This window comes from Cloeon dipterum, chromosome X (assembly GCF_949628265.1).
Source record: "Cloeon dipterum chromosome X, ieCloDipt1.1, whole genome shotgun sequence".
Classification (NCBI taxonomy): Eukaryota; Metazoa; Arthropoda; class Insecta; order Ephemeroptera; family Baetidae; genus Cloeon; species Cloeon dipterum.
In genome coordinates, this window is record NC_088790.1 from 14,151,848 (window position 1) to 14,178,538 (window position 26,691).

Below are 26,691 nucleotides of genomic sequence, written 5' to 3' on the forward strand. Positions count from 1 at the left end.
ATAACTTAAAAGATCGTCTAATTAGGGCTTATTTAAACTTTTCCGAATCATTAGTATTTCCTGTAGCGGGTGGTTGAACTTAATGCTTCAGATAATATTTTTATGAGCATAATTAAAAGCATAATGGCAAAAAGGTTACGACTTTTAATACATTAAAAAAATCAGGGCTGCTAGCAAAAACACAAATTTTTAGGGAATTAAATCTGATTTATAAACTGTTACAGGAATCAGTTAAGATTTATTGGAACAGTCAGATTTGATCTTTTAACATAAAATTAACAATGGTTATGTAAATTTAACTTACATATATGATATGGTTTGTACGACGCAACATTATCCAATTTGAAAATTCATCCCACACAAATTTTGTTATTTTTAGTTTGTCGTCTTTCCTGGAAAGTGTTCTTCTCTACAAATTGTCTGGGAATTTTTTTTAACAAACTATATCAAGAGACTTAAATAAATAAATAAAAAATCTTGAGCATTTTAGACCCAGGAAATGTTTGTATTCCAGTTCGATTAATGATAAATCAATACGTTTTTTAACTAGATTGATTAGCTGCCAAATATTTTCACACAAATATCTAAAAAGAACTTTTACAAATGTAGAGAATCGTCTGCAATGTGTATAAAATTGCTTTCTGGCTCGTTTAAAAAGTTGAAGAGAAACTCTCCACCATCTTTCACAGGATTCCAATGACAGCGCCAGCTAATGAGATTTTCACAGACTTCGACACTTCGCTAATGGCTAATCGCAGCTGGACGGGAAACACTCCAGCGTGCTTTTTCAAATCCGCGCTTGCTGACAGACAGCGAGTTAAAACTTCTGTCAGTATTTCCATTCCATAATAGTCTTTTTACAAACCATTGTTGTGAAATTCACTATTGGAAATTTTATCCCTCGTTGTCAGTGAGCTCAAGAGATTTTTTCTAATTGAATGTAACATAAAATTCTAAGTACCTTTTCATATATACATACTATTCAAGTGTGTTCCATGATTGCTAAAAATCAAACTATTAAGACCTTTCAGTTCGAAATTTATTAAAGCACCATTTTCTTCTCGAGGATAAAATAATTTTTCAGAAGTAGCGGTTTGCTAATCCAGGTCCGTGGCTTTCAGGAATACTTTGAATACCTCTTTTTGCTTGCTGCAAAGCCATGAGTTCCAGCATCAAGGGTTGCAAAGCAAAAGTGGCTCGCATGGAAACACTGGCAGCAACCTGATCCTGACTGCTGCTGTCTCTCATTTTTTCGATTGCGCGCTCGCTCTCCTCGTTTCTCGCTTCTTTGGGACTCGAGTTTCTCTTTGCATTTGGAGTGGTTGGCTGAGCTTTAATGGTGGCGTGTGCGTGCGTGTGTCTGGTAACAGGTTCCGCTCGACTGGGATAAAAAGGTAACTCGAGAAGCCGCCTGCTGATGGCCGGGGGCTGCCTCACGTTTCACTCCCCATCGAGTCGCTCGCAGGTGAAGCACCCTCAAGTTTGAAAATATCTCGGCCATCCGCGCCAAAAACAACCCTTCGCTTCGAGTCACTTTTTACGCGTAAATTGCCAAAAAACGGTGGTACAGGTCAAGCAACAATTTTTGTAAACGAGCTCGGAAAATCAATATTGAATCTAAAAGGCTGTTGAAATGAATATAATGTACCACTATCATCATATTTTTAGGAGTTGTAGACTTTAATATGGGGTGTTTCCACGACAGACTTTAAATGGTCTGCAACGTCTAAATTTTTGTTTGAACGCCATTCTGATTTTTTGAATGTTGTTATAGAGCTATAGAGGAAAATCGAGGTGAAATCTGTCTTCTTTGTGTTCACAAAAATAAGAATATCTCGCGATATAAAATATGATAGAACATTTGAACTTCTCGTTTTCTGTCGAAGAAGTCACTCAAGGAATGTCCGTCTGAGGTCAGAAAATATCATCAGAACAGTTAAGAAATTGAACCCTGGCGTAAGGGAAGCCCTCAATCGAATGAGAAAATTAAATTCACATGTTGCGGCCACTTTTCCAATGCGAGCGGGCTTTGTATTGAATTGATTTTCAAGATCCGCACACCAATGGAAAGCCAAGTGGAGAGCTTTTATAAAATGTATGCAATTTGGGCGCTTCAAGGCATTGCTTCAATTAAGCAGTGCATGGGTTCTTAACAAGAGCAAATCAAACTAAATAGCTATAAGTGTTGAAAATTTTAGATTTTGTTTCAGGAATGCATTAGTCTGGTATATAGAAAAAGACAAAACGTAGTCTATTGTTCGGGCTTAATTTATTCAGATTTGTGGTAATTTCATTCATCCTTGAGTGGCGTTGCTTGTTCCCGGCAAAGGCCTCCTTTTCCCTTTATCTCGCAGCTGGCAGGAAATATTCAAATGCGCGGCGACGTGATTTTCAATTCCTGGCATTTAATGTCTCAAAAACGCTCGAGAGGCTGATTGTCAATCTCAATTTGCTGCGGCGCAGTTGCTCGTTATTCTTCAGCTTATCAAGCCGCCAGGGGCATTATACATACATATTTATTGCTCTCTCGACGAGGCGAAAATAGACTTTGTCGGCCGCGTTTCGTTCGATTTCATAACTACATAAAACAACGCACGTGTAACATACAAATTCAATAAGGAACGCTTAACGCTTCTCTGTACATTTGTACAAATGGGTCCAGCCCTTTTATTATTTATTTTAATGTATCAGTCCCTTCTTAAGAATCACAGTCCAAGTACGTTGTTTGCATTCTCACGATCACGTTCAATCTGAAAACAGGAATAGAGCCATAAATGTGAGAATTGGAGCTCTCTTGTCTAGCTAATATGTTTAAAGATTTAAAAGATGATCGTTCTGTTTTCAATAATTTACTGACGGATTATTTTATCAAGCAAAAATGAATAATGAGAGGCTTTAATTTTAAGGATCCTACGTTTCATTTGGTGGTGAATTGATTAAATTTTTAACGACACTAGTAAGATCATCAGAGGAAATTTTGTGTTATCGAATTATGGAACTCCTAAGGGATGAAAACTCGTTTAACAATTGGGAATTTATGTAAAATCAATTAATCGTGATCAGAATTTTTGAAAAGTAGACTCTATTTATTGTATTCGGTTTTAGAAAATGTTTTACAAATGATATTATGTAGGACCCAGAACAAATCTCAAAAGGAAATTTTGTATATATTTAAAATTAAGAGCTTCGTCTAGTGGAAAATATATTACTTCATTTCTAAAAAAATCAACAAAATCCCCACTTATTACAACATAGCTTTCTAAAAGTTTTCTTTTGAGAATTTCACTTTTCACTAGAAACGAGAGGAGCAAAATTTATCAAACAGGTATTTCACAATTGTTGTAAAAAAAGCTCTATCCTTCATATCTGAGAAGTTGAGAACAGGCTTTTATATACAGTATCAATAAAAATGGTTGGATTTGATTCTCAGAGGTTGTAATAATATTATCGGTATATTGGCTTTTGCGGTGAATGTCGGTAAATATCGTTAGATTTCAACAGCATTGCGCAATTCTCGAAAACCGTAAGCGGCTTCAACTGTTGAGAAATATTTATTAATAAGTAGAAATCAATAATATCTATAATCCTGCCACTTCAACAAATATTTCCTTCCTTAGAAATATAATTATTTACCGTCATTTGTTGAGAACGCCATCTAGCGCTCCGCGGATTTCAGCTTGGGAAGCACGAAATCTCTGATGAGAGAGTATCCTATTCCGGCGGTCAAGCAGACAACCACGGCACCCTGAGCGGTCACCCTAAGCTGCATGAGGAACACCGATGTCGACATGTTGCCCCTCTTCTTATAGCTGTAGGCTCCGTAGCCGAGAGCCCCGAGTAACCCGACAATTCCTGTAATTCAAAATCATTGAAAACAGTGGTTCAAATTGCAGCCAAGTAAAAATACGAACCGATGGGGAAAAGAGGCGCTTCCTGGATTTTCCTCTGCAGCCGACCGCCTTGGCTTTCATCGCCGAAGGTGGGCGACGTGGGTGCGAATTTGGCCGCGGGCGCTGGCATTGTGGATGGAAATCGAGGTGCCTGCGGATAAAACGCGCTTTAATTTCCACGTATCGCAACACGCGCGCCGGCTTATATGTAAATGTATGTGCATGAAATTTCCATCAATAACCACACACACACTCACTCAGGCGCTGAGTTAAATTCGTTTTCGGGGCTACTTCTCGCCGAATTTGAATTGCAAAGGCTGCTAGCAGTCGTTATTTTCCCAACAATCTGATTAAAAATTTTCCTATAAAATTCAAAGCCAATTTTAATATCAAAATGCTATTACGCAACTATTCAACTCGGTTACACACGCGCTAAATTCCATTTTGCGAATAGTTTTGAGCGTTTCGAGCTTAATTTGGAATTTATCAGGCCTGGTCTGGAATGCCTTACGGCTACTCACGGGTTGCTGCCGATCAGAAATTAATTGCAGCCAATTCCGCCCGCGGGGGGTTTCAGTCGAATATTGAGGAATGAACACCCGCGGTGAGTTCTGTTGAAAGCGTGTGACGGCCTAAGGACTGACGTCACCTTAAACAGCTGATTGAAACGGTGCCTTCTAAAATGCCATCCTAGTTACATTAGATTATTTTGAAAATTCTTACTTATTTCTTGGGAAATAAATTACGATAAAAAAATAATTGCGCAACATTATTTCGGGGGCATCATTATAGGAAATTTTCCCTTTAAATATATTAAAATGCACAAATAGTTTATTTATTGAGCTGTCAATCGCTTACTACCGACGGTAAGGCATAATCGTCTTCAGTTTTGATTTTTCAGGGTCGACTCTTTATTCCATTGATTCCATAAACTCACTTGCAGGTATAGTTGGAAATTAATCATAATTTTAATTTCTTAATTTTTTTCAATCAAATTTCTTAGTAAGTTTCAGAAACCCAAGTAGGATATAGCCATATTGTAAGAATAAATCTATAGCCGAAGTGTAAGGGCCCATCATTTCAAGTAGGTCCCGACTGCTGCAATGAAAATAGCACTTGCCTCTTGAGAGAAGAGGCGGCCTTGTGTCTACTTGGCGCGGCGGCCGAGTGAGTGCCTTGCACAAATTCAATATATGCACGCGGTCGAAAGTGCAGCTGGCTATTTAATATAGTCTACGATGTTATACATGCATAATGGGTCTTCCCCTTTGCTATGCTGTTTCCTTTGCAAACCGCTTTGGCACACACATTTCCACCCCGCACATACACAAGTTGCTCAATCGATACACGTATGAATGAATTCGACGCGGATAATACTCTTGCGTGCCCTTTGATCTGCTGGCGTCATTTTAATTGGCTTATTTCATGACTAATGAATAGGCTCATATTCATATATCGTATATACACACGTGTTTTAAAATTCAATGTTTGGATTATACAAAAACTACAATAATTGCTTTAACAAGCGCATGTGGATTAAAATTGCGCGTTTAATTATTAGTTTTTGGCCTTCAGTATATGGATTCAAATGATATTTTGTATTTTTCCCGCTCTAAACTCATTTTTTTTGCATTAAATATGAATGTTTCAGGCGATCAAGCCGTGAGATAAAATAATCTGTCATAAGGAGGTTTTAAGAAAGTTCTGCGAGGTTGGAAACTCGCGGAGGAAATAAGGAACAAGTTATTGCGAAAACGATGAAAGTTTTAAATAAATTTATTTTTCCAGACATTATTTTACTCGAAAGCATATTATTTTTAAAAATATTCGACTATATATTACGGGGCCAATTACGCTATTCCTGAAATTTCAATTTTTACAAATATTTTATTTTAGAATACGTTTCCGTGTGGAATTGATTTTTCAAAAGAAAAATCGAAAGATTTTATTTTAAATTTTACTAATACCACTAATTTTTAAATATAGTCTATGATCTGAAATATCTTCAAAGCACGTAGGAATCGTGGGCTTTTAAATTTAATTGAGAAGGAGTTGATATTCGCAAGTAGAACTAATGGCTGGGCTTCACAAGATTTCATCATTCCTACTTTTTATTGTGCTCAACAATTAGTGCAGAAACGACCGGAGGATAAAATTTCCTGCAGCATTAAATTGTGCTGCGTAGGTAAAGTACTGCTGAAGAGGCCGAGTGGCTGAATCAACTGGCCTTACAGTATACGGAAACGGGTAACATTATTTTTATTTATAGCCGTATTATTACTGGTTTGCAATTCTGCTTGAGGAGCTGTCATTTTTCAGCTAAAAAATTGATTCTTTCCTTTATTTTGTAACAAAACATATAGACAAAAATATTTTCATCATTTGATAGCTGCTGATGATGATGAGCGAGCACCAGCCAATAATTCATCTGTTTTAGCTGGACTCGGAATATTCATAACATTTCTTTAAAAAATGGGCTGCCATTTTGAGAAATAGTTAAACTCGTGACTACTTTTTTAATTCATGCAAAAAGTTTTTAATCAAAATAAAGAGAAACAAGTGCCCTGTTTACTCTACTTACAATGTGAAGCGTCTTGAAGAGGGACATGTCTGCGGCAGCTTGTTGGACGATCAAGGCAAGATGTGCAACACAAGGCAGCGTATATTTTCTTAATGCTTGTGTTTTGCACAAAAAGACAGAGGCGCGGCGGCGAGTGTGCGTTTGATGTGGTTTGCGGCACGAGAGTAAAGAGATCGGACGCGGGCATCTGGCTTTATTGAGCGTGGCGAGTGAGGTAGATCACGTCTTCTTTGTTTGCTTACCTGTGCCGCACGTATGCACCTACATAGGCAGCTTGTCGGCAGGTCTTTCCGCCAAAGGTGAGCTCCTTTCCAGATGCGAGCTTTGTGTTCTGAGAGACGTGCAGAATTATACGTGTGCTGTGCGGCGGCTTTCCTTACTAGCGCGCACGCACGAGCTGATCTCGTGATGCTATCACAATTCATTCAAGGCAGAAATCGACCAGTTTTAGAGGTGTTTGTTTGCACCTGATTGATTCGCATATTGATTTCAACATCCAATTTCTGTTATGGTGTGCTATCGATTTTAATGGAGCGAATCATTTGAAACTCGTGTGCACACATGGCTTTAATCGCGGCTTTTCCCTTGGTAAATATTACTCATTACAAATGGACCAGCATTTAAACCTTTATCTGGTTTAGAAAATGCGGTGTGGTCAGAGCTGAATGTTATAAAAGCTTTAATTATGAAAACATCGATATTTTACGCAGTATGTTTGAGATATATTTCGACGGTATTTGTTTAGATTTCAGTTGAAATCTGATTCGTATTAGTAAATGAATTTTTATCATCTTGCTTAAAATACTAAATGCTGCAGTGCAAGAAATAAATGTCTTTGCCAAAAGGTACATTTTTACCTGATCTTTAACCAATAATAATAAGTGAGCTTTTGCCACAAATGAAGCGAATTTTTCATGTTCATTTTATTATTTCATACAACAAAATCGTTTCAAGTTTCAAGATATATGTAATTTAACTTCACGAATATTTTATTCAGTTTTTTATATTTAATAATTTCTCAAAAAATAGGGCTGCAGTTGACCACCGAAACTAATGGGCAAAAGAAGGACAAACCAAGTGAACAATGAGGAATGCCCATTTTTTTCTTCGATTGAAGCATGTAAATTATTGCTATTAACAAATACCTATAACATTAAATGGGTCTATAAAATGGAAAATAATTATATTTGGTTGCATTTGTTACAAAACCGTGGTAAAATTATGAATTATGAACATATAGTTTACGAAAATTTATTTATTCAATAAAAATAACATAATACTATGAGCCAAATTCCATTCATCCAATCAAAGTTGAGTGAATTAACTTGACTGGCCTTCATATCGAGCAATTTTTTACTACAAAAACATTATATCAACTCACTATTTTGAAAATAAATGCAGATTCGTCGGTGTTGGTGAGCTGTTTATGTTTCTGTAAAAAGAGATACGTAAAAAATAAACAGTTCGTTGAACACAAAGGCAACTGCATTTATTTTCAAACGAAAAAATATTACACCATTTATGCTTCTACCTTTATTGACATCTATCAACAATATTTTATCTCCCTTATAAGTGCACCTCTACTGCGATTTTTCTTTTACTAAATTTTCAATAATTTTTCAAACGTTTCTATCTATTGTACAAACATTAATGTAATTTATACAATTTCTTATGAAAATAGGTAATATATTTTTGCGCAATTTTCAGTTTGCCATAGTCATGTAATCTGAAGTCGGTCAAGAACAAGTTTTTAACCCATCGACAGTCATATATTTAGAACAATATTTGGCTTTTCAATCCGATGCGTAAATTTCATTTTAATCTGGAAAATGAAACAAGAGGCCCAGATTTAAAATGAAAAAATGCTGTCGCGGCTAATTAATTTTGTTGCAGCGTTGTAGCATTTCGTCAGCCACGCAGGGCCAATTTAATTAATTTATTCGACGAGGAAAACTTTGTTCAAAATTCCACCCTAACGGTGTACCGACTACCAGCACTACTCGGCCTTGCTTTCTCTTGACTGGCCCGAATTCTGCGTGCAATTTACTGAATAATATTGCTCACGCCGCCATCAGCCCGTGGCCCTCGAGCAGGCCGTCTAGGGCGGCGGCGGGTTGTGGCACCGCGGGAATCGGGCTGAGGACCGAAAGTTCCCGCAACTGGGCCTCGAGCATCTCCACGTCCTCGGCGCTCAAGTCAAAGAGCAGCTCAGAACTTCCATCTTCATCGGCGGCGGCATTGTGGCTCGCCTCGAGCGCTGCTCCTTGTTCCGTCTTGCTCTCTGTCGCCTGCCGGAGCACACCACCAGTCAGAAACACAGCCGGAAATTTGAAATCAGTGCATAGCAAACGCGTGTATGATCGTTTTGTTTGGCTTTGGCCTGGCTGGAATTTATTCCTAAATTTCCCTTACTTTCTCTGTTCAGACGGAAATAATCAAAATAATTATATTTTGAACCTATCAATCAACTATGAATCACTTGAAAAAAAATACAAAATATTGTATTTTAGTGGCTTGTATGAACAAACATTTTTCCTGTACTTCATCTTTGTTAGATGTTTCCCTTGATTGTTGCTTAAACTAGTTTTTATTTTGAAGTTTCTCGCTTGAAATTAGTTTGATTCTGTGGTGTAATCATGACAATGAAAAACTTAACAACTTGCAAAAGGAACAATAAGTTGTTAGGATAGTACGTTTTAATTGAAAGTTAAGGCAATGCTTTAATTCGTTCTGCGTTACACAGCACACGTTCAACGGGGTTATTGACTTATAGAACCACCCATGTGAGAAAAATTAAGATTCCAGAGTTTAAGTTGCGAAGTTTTGGAGTTTCGAAGGATTTAGGAGATCTAACAAGGCCATTGATTCAAAATGACCTGTGAAGCTAGGTCTCTTTCAATCTTCAATAACTTTGATGTTATTGTATATCTTTACTTTCAAATATTTCCAAAGCTTAAGATTTTGCAGAGCAGAGACTCGAAATGCTCAAATTGCTCAACGGGCTGGGAGGCACACCGGCGCCGACTCGCTACTTGCTGGTTTGCACCTTTCCAGCATGCGTGATTCGGCTTCACGGGACGAATGTCTAGCGTTTCAATACAGTCCTCGGTGCGGAGGCAAGTGGCCCTTGAGTGGGCTGGGTCCCTGTGCGGCCTGGTGCGCCCATGTTATCCGTTCGCGGTGTTATTGGGACCCGGGTTTCAGCATTCGTGCTAGTGCCCTTCCTGGTCCTCCGATCCTCGGACAGGGATAAAAAGAGCAAAAAAAATCACAAACTCGTCACTAGACATATGGTTAAAAACTTCTAAGCCAACTAACAGGTAACTTTCCTCCCTTTGAAAAAAAAAACATAATAATAATTCAGGCGCGACCTTATAAAATGTTCTAAAAACACTGCACGATGCTTTCTATATAATGCTTTAATACATATTTATTCGAATTGTCCTTTTTGCCTACTTGATAAACTAAATTATTCAAGGAAATCATTTTTATTTTTTTAAATGTATTAAATTTACTCATTTCTGCGATACCCAATTCTACCGAAAATGCCCAAATCTTTAAGAAACCTTTTTTTAAATTTATATAGGATTTCTGAGAACCTTCTGCTCATTACTTCCCGTGGGCAATGAGCTCACCGAGCTGCAATAACTGAAACGTTCTACGTGAAATAACAAGAAATTTAATTAAGCTAAGATTATTAAAGCTCTTCTCTAAATAACATGAGCCCCAACAAGCTTAAGAATAAAAATGTGGAGTCCAGTCACCCGTCACTTATCTTTATATAACTACTTTTGATTAAAAACAGAATAAATTGCCCTAGAGAATATACATATTTGTTTACAGAGAGAGCTAAACAAAAAAGGAGTTGCAATATACCAGTCTCGAATTGAGAGCTATAATGTTTTTGCAACAATGTCACCGCGCCGCGAGCATGCTGAGTGCATATACCTGCTCCGTCTCTGTCTGCTCCCTAGGTGCAGAGTCGACTTCCTCATTGCTTTCCTCATTGCTCTCATCGGCGGCGGCGGCATCGTTTTTGTCCTCTTTGCACTCTTCCTGCTCGGCTGCAACAGAAGTGGAAGGAATGACTCGTCATGTCGCAACACAAAATATAATTAGGTACGTGTTTCTTCGGCTTGGGCGTCTATTATTTTCTCGTCGCTGCTCGTTTGCATAAACATATACTCCTCCTGCTTGACTTCCTCCTGCGCCTCCATGATCACCTCCATGATGATGGTCCTCTGCTCGTCGGCCCGCTGCTCCTCGGACATGGGTTTGAAGCCGTCGTAGAATTTTGCGTCGTAGCTCTTCAGCCCGTAGTCGTGTTCCTCCGACTCGTTATTGTTATTGTTATTATTCTCTGGCGGGCACAGCGGAATTATGATCTCGGTCAGCACCGCCTCGCGCTCCTTGTCCTCCAGGATGTGCAGCATCATGGACTCAATAGCGTCCGTGCCCATGCTGATACTTTTCATCTCGTGATACCCGCTCTCCCCATTTTCTGCCGCTTCTTTCTCTGTAATCATTAAAAGCAAGTTGTATTTTTTCTTTTCCTTTAGTACCGATGAATATGAGTAATGACCAAATGATGCTTTCTGAAAATTACAATTCCCAACACATTTCTTTTGTTTTGTAACTCTGGATACAATTTAATAAATCCAGTTTTTTAAAGTTAAATATTTTGAAGGTGATTTTGGCAGTGAACGAACGCACTAATATGATACAAGACTGATTGAGTAGAACCCAAAAATAGTAAATATTTTGTACCAAATTCTAATTTTGTTTTACCTAAACTGTGGGAGCAGTTGTGATTTAAAGAACTCGGTGATTAAAATGAAGTGGAACACTCATTGTTAAAAAAACATCTTCTCTCCTTGGATTGATTTTTTTACACACTAACTCTAGAGTAGACTCAAGATTTTTTGTTATCTTGAGAAAATAGGTTAAATCTAGTATTTTATTGTTTGTTGTTTATTTTTCATGACTCATAACATTTCGTTCAATTAAAGACAATAATTAAATTACATGAACAAAGGCAAAAAATGACAAGCAGGATCTGCATAAACGCGCGAAACCAAAAGTTTTTATTGTTTATTTGTCGAAAAAATTGTGCTCAAGCAATCAATTTGTCCGGCTTTAAATCTTAGCAAACAATACATAATAACATCGATTCCATGCATTTCAATCACTGCTCTGTTCTCTGTATCATTCCAATTATAAATAAAAATTAAATTTGATATGGATATATTGAAAACCATACATTTCTAACCAATCTACAGAATTATCTGCTGGTACCTTACCAGTGTATTAAATAAGCATTTTCCAATACTAGGAAAACTCTCGATAAAGGGGCACATAAACGTGTAAACTGTGCTTGCACATTGGTGTAAACCACAGGCGGACGGAACAAGTAGCACGTTAAAGCAGCGTTCCAGGTTAATTGCCTCTCGAGATAGGTTGCAGCCTAGCATGAAATACACCGCACAGCGCGGCTTAATTTACACGGTGTTCCGCAGACACGCGGCATACAAAGAAAAATTCATTCTCACGCCGTTCTGCACGCGATCATCAATGGCTGCTGAGAGAGGCATTATATTTATTCCGACTTTATTATGACCATCGAATGCAATCTCGGTTGACCATCAAAAGCGCGCGCGGATTGAGAGCGCGCAACCTCAATTCCTGCTTAGCAGTATATTGAATTCGATCAGTGGATGTTGGTTGAGTGAGAAGACGACCCTCACCTACACTCGAAATTGTATAATTATTGAGATTCCCCGCGTCTTTCCGAACTCTCTGCGGCGACACACATTTCCGCCACAGATTGGGGCCACTGCATTTTACGTTTTTATCGCTGCCGCCTGATTAGGGATGCACCCCTTATTTGAACTACTTTTTATGCACGCGTCCTTGACCAGCAAACGTTCGTCTCAGACTCCGAATCACATTTTCAATTTGATGGAGACGCATGATTTACTACGTTTCTAAAGGGGGCGCGATTAATTTATGTGTAGTTTTGCTGATAAATGAGAGGGTTTGTTAAAAATTATTGAAGTAGAACTGATATTCTTGAAAAATTGCACAGTAAAACGTAAAAAATCTAATTCTTTTGTTTGGAACTATTCAGACGTCACTTATTAACTCATAAACCAAGTTTTATTCAACATGGGGCCAAGAAAAGTAATGAGAGTAGAAAATTGGGATGTCAAGAAAAAATGGTGTGGGAGATGATCCCGTCTGGACAAACAAAATATATATGCTTTGGTGGATGATACAACTTTCGTTGCGTCAAATATGCAAATAATACTATATTTGGTTTGAAGTGCTTCTCATTGCTTTTATGCCACACAAATCACGTGGCTCTTGAATAACAATCCACCATTGAGCGAATAATGAACCCTTTTTCTATTTTAAGAATCACGCATTCCGTCACTAAACCGCCACGGAATAAGAGGCTCAGGAAGTATCTATTCTGAGAAAAGCATATTTTATTTGTATGAGAAATATATCAGAGTTTAATCATCTACTATAAGCATATCAATTGAAGCTCCCCAAACCGGAATTTCGGTAACTGCTAAGATTTTTAAGATATCAACAACATTTCCGATGTGATTATAGAATGCGATTAAAATATGGCCGGTAAATGTATAATGTTTGTTGCGTTACTCAGATTTTTCTTGAGATGAAAGATATTACAGCTATAAAATTGACTCTTTGGGGCAATGACTTTCTTATCGCACACCGAGCATTTAGTTTTCCCTTTTGTAGCTTTTGCTCACTATATAGTGATATATAAATCTTTTATTTCATTGAACTCCACAAATAAATAATCGACAACTGCACTAGTCATAATTTCGATCATGTTCTCATTCCAGAAAAAAGATAATCTACCGTTCTTACCAAGAGCACAAACCATTGATTTTTGGTGGCTTAATTCCACACATTTTGGCACAAAATTTTGTAAAAAAATGTCACTAAACTAAATTGAGCAAAATTGTGCCACAATTTTTTCCACAAATTAAAAGAGTAGATATTCCTCACTGTTAAGCTGAAAAATTAATTTGGCTTTACAAAATTAAATTTTGGCCAACGCTATATCAACAATAATGACATGATTCACTACTGCTGAAAATGTTAAAAAGTATGCACAAAATCTCTGAAAATCGGTATAAAAACAATTTTTTGTATTGCAGTGGAAATTTTTCATATAACGCGGGGTTTTGCAAGGCCTGCGGCTGATGATAATATAAAACAAATTTCATTTTGTGACGAAAATTGAAATTATTTGACAAATAAAAGTAACTATACCTTGAGAACAACTCTCGTTTTCACAAAATGTCTTATATCTTATTTTGTCAACGTAATGGAAGACACGTTTTGACGCACAAAGCGCAAAATCAAATTTTCATACCAGACGAAGGCGTATTGGGCGCAGCGTTGATATCGTCGTCAGCGAGGACCTGGACTTGGTGCATGGGGTGGACCTTCGCCGTATAGGGTGCTGAGCCAGGCTTACCCTGCTCGACCACGGAGCCGCCCATCGAGGTGCTTGCACAACCCATCGCTGCTGCTGACTGTGCCGACTTACTCAAGCAATCAGACCACCAAAGAAAATCCGACGCGCTGACCAAGGGGCAGCCAGGGGTGCGGGTCACGCGATCGTCGTTCCGTCACGCCAAAATTAGTAAACGGGGCCGCGCCAAGAATGGATTCCATTCCAGCCGCTCAACGCTCAAGTGAATCTAAATTATGCCCAGACATTTATTTTTCAAGAGTTTGTTCCCTTTTATCTCAAATGCTTAAGCAGCTTAAGATTTTAGGTAACTTTAAAATAAAAAATATTTTTTTAAAAAATAATTTTTTAAAACGAATAACTTCTTCAATTGAATAAGTTATATCTTAACTAAACCTGAGACCGTTTTTAACTTATGATGAAAAATTCAATGTATTTTTTGAGAAATTATTCTTTTCTGCGCCGCAAAAAAGCAAGGACCGACCAAAAACTGTTCAGAATTATATGAAGTGCCCAAGGCATTATATTTATCTTTTTCACAATTCAAAAGGGTTTAAAAAAGTACGTAGATATGTCATTCATAAATATTTGAAATTTCATTTGTTCTTTGATAGGACTTGGTATGAGCTAGGCGATACGTATACTCGTCATTTGTCTGTTTGAATGTACTAGTTAAATATGAAAATTCGAAGATTCATGCCATTCTCTTTTCACCAAACGTTCCAGAGACTTCTTAGAGGGAAATGAAAATCAGGACTTCGCATCTTTTTTTATTTCAGATATCTATATAGTAAAACTCGACCAGATTAGGCAAATCCAGTCCACCCTATTTCGTGAGTATGCCACAGCCAGCTTTACTTTTGGTCTTGTCATGCCAGATTAAAGCATGTACGATATAACATATCCCATTATGTATTTGCTTGAAATATACCCTCTAAAAATGTGCCTTCTCCAATTTCAAAACCTATTTTCTCAATTCAACTTTCACATAAAATTCTATTCTAGCAGTCGAGATTTTTGTGCTATTCTGTAACAGTAACTGTCATGTTTGTGCGAATATTAATTTGAGCGTTGCGGTCAGGTTACCAAATTGCATAAGCCAGTCTTTTGATAACAATGACGGATCATGGTTGGTCAGGTTTAATTAAATGAAAACATGTGTGCGGTTTAATTATAGTAGTATAATATTTATTGAAATAATAAATAATGTGTGTTGTGTTTATAATTTGGCACCAGGCAAGGCTCGGGGATGGCTTTCCATCAACCCTGCAGCACTTGACCGGCACTCAATATATCAATCAAATCCAGGCCCGCTGATTGAATATTATCATGAAAGTAATAATTCGGGAAATTGGGGCTCTCTCGCGCGCGCTGGTGATTGATTATTGTAATATCGAGTAATTAATTAAATTGACATCGTCTCTGTGTAATTTTGGTAATTAATTCAATGTGTTTTTCATCAGTCAAGTTTGGTGTCGTTTTGCCGTTCATGTAGTCTGTGCGACAAGCGCGGGCACAGTTTCCATTTGATCACCCTCAACAGTATTCCGACCCAAAGACCAAAAGCACAGGGAAATTTGCGCCAATCATTTGAGCGTTTTCAATTCCAACAAAACACAACAGTGGATTTTTCAAGTTCGACGCAGGGTGATCGAAGCATTTATAGAATTTAACCGAAAGGGAATAATAACATTGCAGTAAATTCTCAGCATAAACCCAAAAAATTGATGTTAGCGACAATTCCTTCAGAGACAGGCGAACTCTGCTCCAAAGCAATCGAGAAATTGCAGAGGTTAACTCGACTAAAGGGAGTTTACCTTAAAAATTTAACAGTTGTGATGATTAACAGTTGCTTCAGAACTCATAACAGATTGTTTGGATACAAGCTCTCAACAATTTAGTAGGTTCAAAGGACCAATCGGAAGGACAATTTGAAAGAGCGGCAGGAGCAAAGTATCTCTAAATAAACAGGGAACCACTATTTTGCGAACAATCACAAAATAGTCCAGAAAATCATTCATATCACTGTTCTTGAGATCTCAACTCCTCTCATTGAGCATAAGTGTGAGTGATCTGGCAAAGGCTTCAGACACAAACTTAATGCTCAACTTCGACCTCGACCCCCCCGGGTCTCACACAATCCTGAACTTTGAATCACATTGAAAGTAGTAATTAAAAACATCGAATACAGTATAACAACAAAATAGAATGAGGCAACAGCTTAGCGAACGAATTAAACAACCAACAACAGAGAGAGAATTTTGGTGCCAATACATGATTAAGAGATACTTTGATTGCCAGAAGAGTCTGTTCGTTGATTTAGCAGTTTATTTATTATTGAATCGACCTATGGTGGAGAAATCAATGAAGGTGCAGCAGATGAGGTTTGAGCTCAGAGTCCATAGCCGGCGGCTGGCCGCTTCTAGATGAAATTATGAACGGTCTACTAAATCCCGGCGGTGGAGCTGTGGTCGTGTTGAAACTTGGCACCGCTCCAGACCAACCTGCAACAGTCGCGCCGGGTAAGAATTGCTACAGCACATGTGAGCGAAGCATGGACGCACCTAGAGAAGAGTTGGAATGCGGGTAATAATTAGCCTGGTCAAAGTTTTTGTTCCAACTATTGTCCACCATCATTCTTGGGCCAGCGCTAGCTGCAACTATTGCGGGGTCCATTGCCGTCCAATCGTTTTGCCAGTCTGCGAATGGGCAAGAGCAAAACATTAAACCTGTGGTTTATAGCCGCTCTCTAGATATTCTTAAAACTAACAAGAATTTCAATAATTGGAAAGTTGACTTTCAATATTTCATGCTAGATTTAAGAAAAGTGCAAATTGCAATGGGAGATGACTGAGTTTTTAAAAGTGTAAATTTAAGCGTTTAACACCGACAAGCGCGTTTTAAGAATTTTTAGAAGAAAAGGAGTGTTGCCAGTTTGGCACCCACAATAAAGTATAGTAAAAATTTTAACTAAGGAAAATCAAATATTATTATTTTTGGCACTCAATTTGAATTCTAGCAAATAAACGAGTTCCAATACAGTACCCAATGGGAGCCAGAAATTATTTGAATGCACTGAATATCTTCAAAAGTTACAAATACCGGTGAAAGAGCAAGATCAAACGCTTTTAGAATTTTGGGTCATGTTTCCAGGTAAGCTCAAGATTTGTTCGTTATCAGACGAAAACTGCTAAGGAAAAAGTAAATTTCTTCATTAAAGTTTTAAACCAAAAGTCAAAAATTGTTTTTAAAAGTGTAGAGATTATATACAAATCTTTAAATCCAGCGGAAGAATGTTGGGCTTAAAATTGGATCAGCCAGGCAAGTATAATGCAGACTGTTGGGACTTTTGATGGATACATAATAGCATTAAAAATTCCTCCCAATCTAAAATATGCAGGTTTTTCCATGAAACGAATCTTCACAAGAATGTAGTAGAAAATATTATGAAAGATTGAGTTCATTTGATGCAAAGACAAGCCAACTGCAAATAAAAATTCGAATCAGTATTTCTATGTCCTTGGAAACTTCAACTCTCTGTTGAGATTTGCAACCTTGATTATACCAATTTCAGGGTTATTTTTTCATACGCAAATCAATTAAATCATGAAACACTTGATAAATAACAGTCATGACACACCATTTTCAACCATGGCAATAATCAAAATTTTTAACACATGTAGTTCAAAACCTTTTATCTATTTTTTAACTGTTTTGTCTTTAATGGCTGATCTTAAAAGACTCCTTACCATTTATTATATTATGGCTTTAAACAGCAAAAAGTATTTTTTTGCTGTCAACTTTATTTTAATTGTCCCTCTCAGTCACTTCATATTACTGGATAAAGCACACTTTACTAATTGAATAAAGTGACCAAAGCTCAAGATTTTCATTAATTCAATCATGCATTTATTGTACAAAAGCAAGTCAATTGAGTGATTACAAGCTCTACAAAGCGATATACTAACTATAATGGTTCGCTACTACTATTTTGAATTATCAATCATAACTGCGACTAAAACAAAGTATATTGGAAGTGTGACCAGGTCACAAGATTGCATGCATCTTAATTGAAGAGAGTGAAGAGTGTGGCAAACTGACCTCTCTGTGGTTGTGCTTGCATTTGTCTGTGTACATTTCCGATGTTGTAACTTGGAGACGACGAGCCGATATTAGGCAAAATATTTCTCCACTGGGCCATATTGAAGCTGGACGAGTCCTCTTTGCTCGCGCTAGATTGTTGCAAATTCATGAAAGGCAAAATTTTGCTCTCCGTGTAGGGACGCCCTTGGAATTGAGGCGGTTCGCACGGTACTGTCTGAGAATGGAAGCTGTGTTGCATCGGTATTTTTGAGAATCCAGGCGGCGGAGCTTGAATTCGTTTAGGATCGCCCGGCCTGCTGCAGTACTGATGTGCCATCATGGGCCTCTGCTGTTGCTGCTGCTTCACTTGCTGCTGCTCTTCTGTTTTCATCAACTCCTCCAGCGCTTTTTGTGTTTCCGTGAACGGATCAAATCCTAGTTCATCATCAATGTCTTTTGGTAATGCTGGAATAAAATAAATGGATATAAATTATTTAGAATGATTTTAAAATAAAGTTTAGCATCATAAAAAACAGGGAAAATCGTTGGATTTAATTAGGTTGTAGGGGCACCGTGATTGGCTCGGCGCTCAACATTCATTTTCAACAATCAACACATTGTTAGATTTTAAATAAAAGGCGAGAGAAGATTCGGCGACAATCATTCACCAACCATAGGCTGACAAGATCTGAAGAAGACGAACCAGAAGACGAGCCAGGGCCGAGTCAGCGACACGCAGCCATCCTACTCCGCCAATAAACTCCTTTTTTATATGGAAGGTCATACTCTCATTTAGACCCCCATAAGGTCAATTTCAATAGTTAGATAATTATTCTCAAAGTGAATATTTGCAACGGCCCCTATCCTTTTTTCGTGGATTTAAAAAAAAACTAGAACAATTCTTCAGCACTATAGACAGAGTTGAGAATTTTTTACAGTTGACAGTTAAAAACAGTTTTGAGCTCCTTAAGGTTGTTGTTAGACCGTTTTAAAATCGTTTTTGGCCATTATGAAATATTGGTACAATTTTCTTCCTATTTTTCTAACCCATTATATAAATATATCACATAAATGTATTTTATGTGACTGTGCTCCAATTCTGTCATGAGCACAGAATTTTAAAAGAACTACGAGGAAAATTAAGATGGTTTCCCTGACTAATTTGGATTAATTCTAAAGAAAATTATCAAATTATGGAATATCTTTTGGTCTGAAGCATTTTTGACGCATCAAGGAAGGAAAATTCCAAGCTCATAATTAAATAGTTATTTACACGACAAAGAGCTGAAGCATGAGGAGAGTCTAGAAAATGTAAGATCTTCCACACATGACATATTTTCTATATTTCAGGGCAGAGCAATACCATTTTCGTTTTTGGATATTGGATAAAATTAAAAGAACTGACCTTTAGAAGTGGTATTTTCTTGAGGCTTTTTACTAAAGCCAAATGCAGTGTGCCAGTCAAACTTATCCAGAAGAGGCATTAGATTTTCCTGCATCATTTCCTTCTTTGTTTCCTGTTTAGGAATGCCCCGAAGTTGACAGCCTAAATCTAACTGGTTGGAGAAGTACGAATCTTCTGCAAACTTGTGGATATCATCTAAGGCAGCTGTGTTGTGCAAATGTGTGATTAATGGTGTTTAAAAACTTTGACTGTGTCCATACCATGTGTATCTGAGGCATTTGTCTGCAAAACATCTTCAGAGATAGAACTTGAACTGGATGATAATGATGGAGACTGGTTCATTGTAGAAGATGGGCCACCAGAGAGTGAAGAAGTTGAAGAAGAAGGGGAAGGAGCTTGCTGGTGGATTGGAGACTGTTCTTTTCCTTTTCTTCTGAAAGTACAACCAATCAAATTGTGACGGGACATAAAAATGCTAACTGATTTACGCTGGTTGGTTCCTTTCATTTATCAAAAGTGGTGATGAAGAACAAAAAGATTAAATATTTAAAAGAAACTAGTCCACATTATCAAAGAATAAATTCATAGTTAGATTTAACAGTTTGAATGAAAATTTTAAGAAAATTTACGCCTGGTATAATTTCCCTGATATTCCTTGATTTTCAAACACATTTAAGAATGACTTTTCCCATAGGCCAACAAAACTGGAATGAGAGGCTCAAAGAATCAATCGCAAAAAAATTAACAAATAACGTCCCACATTTATATTTAAGTTCTGAACATCTGAAACCGTCAGACTGTACTCACCTCGGATCACAAATTGAAAGAGAAACAAGTGACTTTTTTAGGAAAGGAGTAACCATGTGGTATAAATTTACTTGAATTGATTTTACGATGACTTCCTCAACAGGGGAACAAATAGTCATTGAAAACAACATTTTCTCACAGTTTGAAGCTTTTTTATATATGGGAGAAAATAAGATTCTTGGCACCATGCCATTAAAATCTTCTTGATTGAACGGCGGTTAGTTGTCTTCAAGCATTTACCCTTCTAGAATTATTTTTGTAATGTTAGGAGTAGATTTTTATTCATAAGAAAGCATGGAATTTATAGCCTAGTTGAATTTTTGTGAGTGTTATTTCTATCAAAGCGAGATTCGAGTTGTTGGGATGTCAATTTTGTTGCTTGTTTATCTTTTTGGTAGCAGAAATAAGTCCAGGCAAGCGTTTTCAACAGTCATTGCTGATTCCAAATTTTCTGCAGCTAATACCATGGTTATAAATGTTGCTTTGGAGGTTAATTACTGCTAATTAAGCCTTCGGAGCCGAAACAGTTGCTGAAAATACGGGAACGCGTAAAATAAATTTTATATGACATTTTTTCAATTTGTTAGCCTTTTATACTTATTTGTTTGCCTGTGGGGGTAGCCATTGTAAAATCATTTTATGTGAAGAGATCTTGGCAACCCCGCCATTCATAATTCTAATAATTGAGTTTGTAAGTGCTTATTTGGTGACTAAAACGTTAGTGGGACGCATAGGTAAATCAGTCAATCTCCTTAAACAGCCAACACAATTCTAGGCAAATTTGCACTTACTCATCATTTGAAATTTTCTTCTGCTGTCCATTGCAGTTTTCAATAATTTCCTGTTCCTTTGGTGTGTCCATTGGAGGCGCTGGCGAGCTTGAGGCCGATGACAACTGCTCCTGGTCATCTGGCAGCGATGGCCAAGACTCCTTGTTAATTTCGCTATTTGCGACGTTAAGTGTGTATATAGAAGTTGCGTGAATGCCAATGGGTCCACTGGCGAAAGGTAAAAGAGACGTTATTCACAGCCAAACACGCTTTCTCTCAAATAACTCACGGCTCTTTGTTTTGCTGCTGTAATTGCTCATGCAGTTTCCTTTCAAATTCCTGGTGCTTGCCTTGCTGCATATCGTCCTTGGTGAAACTTGCCTCGCGATCTCCTGGGCAAACAGCGAGTGTAAAACTAAAGATTAAATGCTCAAAACAAAACAGTAGAAACTAAATAAAAAGAGTTGCAATGATTCACCAACGTGAGTAGGTCAAACGCAAGCTTGTTTGGCATTCACACTGTTTCAAGTTTAGCAAATAACACACGACTTTTCTAGTCGCGTCTCACTGCAACACGACACAAATTGTTGCGCTTTTAGAGTAGAAAAGTAGTTAAAATATTTTTTAAAATATTTACACATGAAATTTTCAAATTATGCTATATTAGACTATAATATCATCCAACTTTGTCATAATTTACCAATATATTTTGGATTTATTTTTACCGGAAAACATTGTGTAATATTTATAGGACGTCTAAATTGGACCCTTGCATAATATCATAATTTGTAACAATCAAGGTAGTCTCTAATAGCTAGTTTTGTGAAATTAAATTATAAATTTTTTAAGGTTTCAGCACTAGAGGTTGGTTTTTCCATGGAGCAATTTATGATTTCTTAAGTTTTAGGTATCGTTGTAAGAACGAATTTAATTATTTGTTGCATTAATTTTAGTTTTGTCACGATACAGGGCGCTAATGTAACACTGATTTAATAACGCTATTAGAAAGAACAAGGAGTCTGAAGTTTAGGATGCAAATATGGTGAAAATCGTGTTCAATTAATCATGATAAAATTTAAATTGAATAGTAACATTGTCATTTGATTTTGTCTGTGGTCTAGTTGAGTTATGTTTAAAATAACAAAGCGAGAGTATTCAAATTAAGTTATCTACAGCGATTCAGGCCATGAAAATAAGAAAATCACGTTTACAGTACCTAATTCGTGAAGATACATGCAATCCAGTTTTGGACATGCTTGGTTTTTCAAGAAGTTGGAGCAGTACTTCGTGGTTCCTAAAGAAGCCTTGAGAAGTCTTCCATCAACCGAAATATTATTCACAGCAGCTATCGCTCTGAGAGCATCTTCCCGTTTAGCGTAAGTCACATAAGCACTTGCACTTGGACCCTGCAAGATAAAAAGAATGAACCGTTTTAAGGGAAAAGAATGCGAAGTTATGCGGATTCACCTGAACGCCAGCATAAGAGTTGCAGGGATTTATAACTACTTTAAGGATTCTTCCGAATTTGCCAAAATACTCGTGCTTCTTCAAAATTTCACTGTCGGCCAGTCTAGGCGGCAGGCCCACCACAAAGGTCAAGTTGCGCTGGACAACCCTGACAGAGGCCAGGTGCTGACGAGACTCAGTGACCTTTTGCTTGCGCTGCTGATCCTTCTGCCGCTTCTCTACCTTGATCTTCTGGATTTCAGCTGATGAGAGCGGTTTGAAATCTGCAGGGTTCTCAGGGTATGGCTTGCGGCACGCAGGGCAAAGACCGTTCTCATCAGTCCTTATCCGGTGCCAGCAGAAACGGCAGATCTGCATTAAAAAAAAATTAAGACTTTAGTAAGAATCATCAGGTGGACTTTTCACAATAATTAATCCCAAATGTGATATTCAACAGACACGCTAATATAGAGAAATTGTATTTCACTTGCATCTTTGTTAGATTTGTTTATTCCAATAAAAAAACAGCACAGATAATATAATGTCCTACAGATGAAGCATTTTTCTCTTGAAAAAGTTATATTATATAACGTGCGTCCAGGTCTTTTAAAGAGTTTTATCTCGCTAGTGTGCATCCATCTTTAAAAAATCCGACGCTCCTCAGAAATTAGAAAACTCCTTCACTTATTCAGGTGGAAATGTGGCCGGAATTCCAAAGAACAATTCAAGCCTGATTTATAAAGAAGTTAAAAATTTCTCAAATTTCTCACATTTCTTTGTTACCGATTCTTGTCATGTTAGTAATACTTTCACCTAGGTCAAGTTATGTAAATTTTAATAATATAATCTTGAAATGATTTGTGCAAACGTAATTATAGCAAAGGAAAATCTGATCAAAAACATTTGAAGTGATTTTAAGAGACTATCTGATTCTATTCTAGTATTTTTATACAGAAACTCAGGTTGAAGTTTAGCAACAAACTTATTGGATTGCTCTAGAAAGATAAACGGGATACGCAGAATAATGTTAAATTAAAATCGCAGTTTCAGATAAAATAGAACAATAACACACGTCGTTATCTCTTTAGGTTTCTTGTACAGCGCGTGCAATATTAATTTACCTGATATGCGCAAGTGCAAGGGAAAAAGTTGAGATCGTCAACTTCTAAGTGTTCCAGGCAGAGAGGACACTCGACAGGCTCATCTCCACACTGATTCAGCACCGACATTTCTGGCAGTAGAGAAAGCTGCAAAATTACGTAAAGCGCTGTTTAATTTGCCGTCCCACACTTCGGTGCATTGCAATTTTCTCGCATTTCACCAAGTCATGCGAGAGTGAAAAAATCAGAACACGTTCACAAAATAATGAAATGAAAAAATTGCGACTGCCATTGAGATGACAGGTGCCTCATTTCTAATTTCACATTCCACTTCCTCCCTCGATTTCGTACATCGCAATGAAGGTCACTCATTCACATTTTAGCTGTGAAAATGTGGGCCGTCGCGATTGACAACACCCGCTGAAAACTATAATCGTTCCCATGATCCGTACAACCAGAATAGGGTTACATGACCCAGCTGTAGGGGCGATCGTTTATGGATGAAAGTGAAAGATTTTATTACGCCACGGAGACTGTGAGCTTAATCGTGATTCACTTGAAAGGACTTCCTCAATGAACTTTCGTCAGCTCTGGCGGTGATAAGGGCGAGGTTTCACGTAATATGAACGCGAATCCCGCAAAAACACCCATGGGAACTGACGCAGACGACAATGCCGTGCTATATTAAGTGCAGAACTCACCGTTAAAAATATTTGTAATGTGTAATAAGGTTGCTCTCGCTGTCCCTTTGTATCCCGTCGACAATTTTGAACTCGTGCCGTGCTTTAACAGAGCGAAAGATTCGCGTTTTGTGATCCTGGGATCGGAGTGCAGATTCAGCTCTAAGATTTGAACAGCCTGCGGAGCTGATTCGTGCTGCGGTCAGTCAGTTTTCAGAGTCCTAATAAGCGAAGTTAAATCCAGTTCACTGCGATCAGACTGTCACAATCAGCCATGTTGGATTGACAACAAACGCATCTGATTGGCCGCAGGCATGCTGTTCCCCTACATTCGCTATGATCTAAATAAGGAGATAAATAACAGGTGTGAGGATCTTTCGTGGGCGTAAACCCTCTGTATTGCCATTTCTAGATATTTTAACTTTGAAAAACACAGATAAAATTTTGACCGTTTTCGCGTTATTAATTGTTTTAAATTTTTTACCATGTATAAAGTGATTTTGTTATGATCAATATCATAAATGTTTACATCGTTTTAGCCTCATACCTGTTCCCTCGCTATGTTTTCATAATGAATGTAAGCGCGGGATTGTCATCGACATAGAGTAAAACCGCCCTGTAGTGCCAGACTGCCAGTGACCTACCTGTAACCACAAAAATATTTAATATTGTGTCCGCTAATAAACTTATGTATCTACCTATATTTTGTAGTCTGGGATTTTTTACAATTCAATAAGTGTGTGTCAGCGTCAGCCTCCCCGGCCTCTCCCAGAGTTTTAGTCACTAAAATGTGTGGACGGCTTGCATGGTAAAACCCGTAAAACCAAGCAAAATTACAGCAGGTTTAAGAGCGTATTTTTCAAAATTATATTATTTTCAGCACGCTACATGAGCGTGAACTGCGACGTTCTTGCGCCCTTGCGAGAGGGCATCCAGCCAAAAGGGTACGCGGGAGGGAAGACCAGCCTCGAGGTTCCAATGAAGGGAAACAGCCAGCTTTCACAAATGACGGAGATAAAATGTCCATTAAAATCGAATGCGAGGAGGAAGATTTGGAGCCGGTGTGGATTGAACCTGAGGCAGAGAGCCTGCAGTACAAAGCTAATCACAATGTCACCCCAACACAATCTGTGCCATGCCTGATGATGAACGAGGATCGACGCACTGTCATCACTCCAATGTTGTGGGGCTTCATTCCTGCTGGTCACAAAGTGGGTGAAAACTTTTTTAATCTTATATTCTATTTGGTTTTAAGTTCATGAGTCAATATGTATCAATTTTTTATTTGGAGGAAATATTTTGAAATTAAATTTCAATTGGATTATATAGTAACATTATTCCATATTTTGTACCAACAAAAACTATCTATTATCTAACTTTTACTTGGAAAAACATTGAAAAAAGAAGTTTTGAAAAAATTACAATTTTGTTGTTTTTATAATTCAGCTACAACATTCAAGTCTTTCAAACGATTTTCTGAATTTTTCAAAGGGCACTGCTACCAATCATGGCTTGACCTCATTCAACGCTCGGTCAGAAGGTCTGAGTGCATCCCCCCTCTACAAAACAGCCTTCAAATCAGGGAAAAGATGTGCAGTCCTCTGCACTGGTTATTACGAGTGGAAAACCATTCAAGGACGAAAACAACCATTCTTTTTCCACCTGCCACAAGAGGAAGATGTCCTGGTTGATGTTAACTGCAAGGAAGAAGAAAATGAAGAGTTTCGGGAACGAAGAGTGACTCCCTTAGCTGGAATTTATCATCACTGGACCAACTCAAAGGGGGAGAAGATTCCAAATGTGACCATTATTACCATGGGTGCTGGTAAATGGGTTTCCTGGTGCCACCACCGCATGCCTGTTATTTTGGACACTCCTGAAAAGCTGAACGTAAGCTATCTTCTTACAATATGAATTTAGCTAATAGTTTTGCAACAGAACTGGCTCGACTATGACAAAATCAATGCTGGCGAAGCTGAAAAGATGTTTGTGGAGCCTAATGTGATTAACTGGTACCCAGTGAGGAAAGAATTCCACACTTCCAAACCTGAACTAGCGCTGAAGTCAATCAAATTGGAGTAATACTTAAATTTGAATATCTTTCCACCTACTATCAAACTGCTCGAAATTACAGGGAGTGTTCCTTGGTGCCAGAGTTCCTGTCTAAGTGGGAAGGGTTGGAATCTAACGTGAAAATAGAACCACCAGAAATAGGCAAGTACAAGTCAACTTTGAAGAGAGCTAGCAGTCCTTTGAATGACCCCAGCAGTCCTTCTAAGAAACAAACAACTTTGACGAAATGGTTTACAAAGAAAGAACCCAAGTAAGCAAAATATACTAAGGTAAATATACCTCTGGCAAATAAAATGGATTATTTTCTTAAAAATCAATATATTTTAATTTGAATCTTTGATTG

The 26,691-nt window shown here is 37.7% G+C and overlaps 4 protein-coding genes across 10 annotated transcripts; 1 reads left to right on the top strand and 3 right to left on the bottom strand.

The window, feature by feature from the left end:
- Positions 1-2,247: 2,247 nt before the first annotated feature.
- On the bottom strand, positions 2,248-6,646 carry LOC135946731 (HIG1 domain family member 1A, mitochondrial-like). Of its 3 annotated transcripts, none has more exons than XM_065495081.1 (4): positions 6,472-6,646; positions 3,912-4,041; positions 3,634-3,852; positions 2,248-2,750 (listed from the first exon to the last, which is right to left on the bottom strand). In XM_065495081.1, exons 1-3 carry the CDS (start codon positions 6,496-6,498, stop codon positions 3,656-3,658), a joined length of 354 nt encoding a protein of 117 aa, XP_065351153.1. In that variant the 5' UTR covers positions 6,499-6,646; the 3' UTR covers positions 2,248-2,750; positions 3,634-3,655. The 3 variants fall into 3 exon arrangements, with proteins under 3 accessions (XP_065351153.1, XP_065351154.1, XP_065351155.1); XM_065495082.1 differs by lacking the exon at positions 6,472-6,646 and adding an exon at positions 4,412-4,545; XM_065495083.1 differs by lacking the exon at positions 6,472-6,646 and adding an exon at positions 4,148-4,248.
- Positions 6,647-7,711: 1,065 nt separating this feature from the next.
- LOC135946958 (uncharacterized) lies at positions 7,712-14,098 on the bottom strand. Its single transcript, XM_065495463.1, has 4 exons — positions 13,883-14,098; positions 10,595-10,987; positions 10,420-10,535; positions 7,712-8,759 (listed from the first exon to the last, which is right to left on the bottom strand). Exons 1-4 carry the CDS (start codon positions 14,031-14,033, stop codon positions 8,532-8,534), a joined length of 888 nt encoding a protein of 295 aa, XP_065351535.1. The 5' UTR covers positions 14,034-14,098; the 3' UTR covers positions 7,712-8,531.
- A 1,052-nt stretch (positions 14,099-15,150) lies between these two features.
- On the bottom strand, positions 15,151-23,736 carry LOC135944875 (CCR4-NOT transcription complex subunit 4-like). 3 transcript variants are annotated; one of them, XM_065492088.1, is made up of 10 exons: positions 23,617-23,736; positions 22,517-22,867; positions 22,266-22,455; positions 21,339-21,438; positions 21,071-21,277; positions 19,733-19,905; positions 19,473-19,676; positions 18,086-18,532; positions 16,549-16,683; positions 15,151-16,488 (listed from the first exon to the last, which is right to left on the bottom strand). In XM_065492088.1, exons 1-10 carry the CDS (start codon positions 23,722-23,724, stop codon positions 16,346-16,348), a joined length of 2,058 nt encoding a protein of 685 aa, XP_065348160.1. In that variant the 5' UTR covers positions 23,725-23,736; the 3' UTR covers positions 15,151-16,345. The 3 variants fall into 3 exon arrangements, with proteins under 3 accessions (XP_065348160.1, XP_065348161.1, XP_065348158.1); XM_065492089.1 differs by having other exon boundaries at positions 19,733-19,902; positions 21,339-21,441; XM_065492086.1 differs by having other exon boundaries at positions 21,339-21,441.
- Positions 23,638-26,665, top strand: LOC135944876 (abasic site processing protein HMCES). Of its 3 annotated transcripts, XM_065492091.1 has the most exons (6): positions 24,711-24,921; positions 24,987-25,083; positions 25,156-25,486; positions 25,767-26,165; positions 26,214-26,353; positions 26,410-26,665. In XM_065492091.1, the coding sequence occupies exons 2-6, from the start codon at positions 25,064-25,066 to the stop codon at positions 26,600-26,602; spliced, it is 1,083 nt and encodes a 360-aa protein (XP_065348163.1). In that variant the 5' UTR covers positions 24,711-24,921; positions 24,987-25,063; the 3' UTR covers positions 26,603-26,665. The 3 variants fall into 3 exon arrangements, with proteins under 3 accessions (XP_065348164.1, XP_065348163.1, XP_065348162.1); XM_065492092.1 differs by lacking the exons at positions 24,711-24,921; positions 24,987-25,083 and adding an exon at positions 23,638-23,754; XM_065492090.1 differs by having other exon boundaries at positions 24,711-25,083.
- Positions 26,666-26,691: the final 26 nt, after the last annotated feature.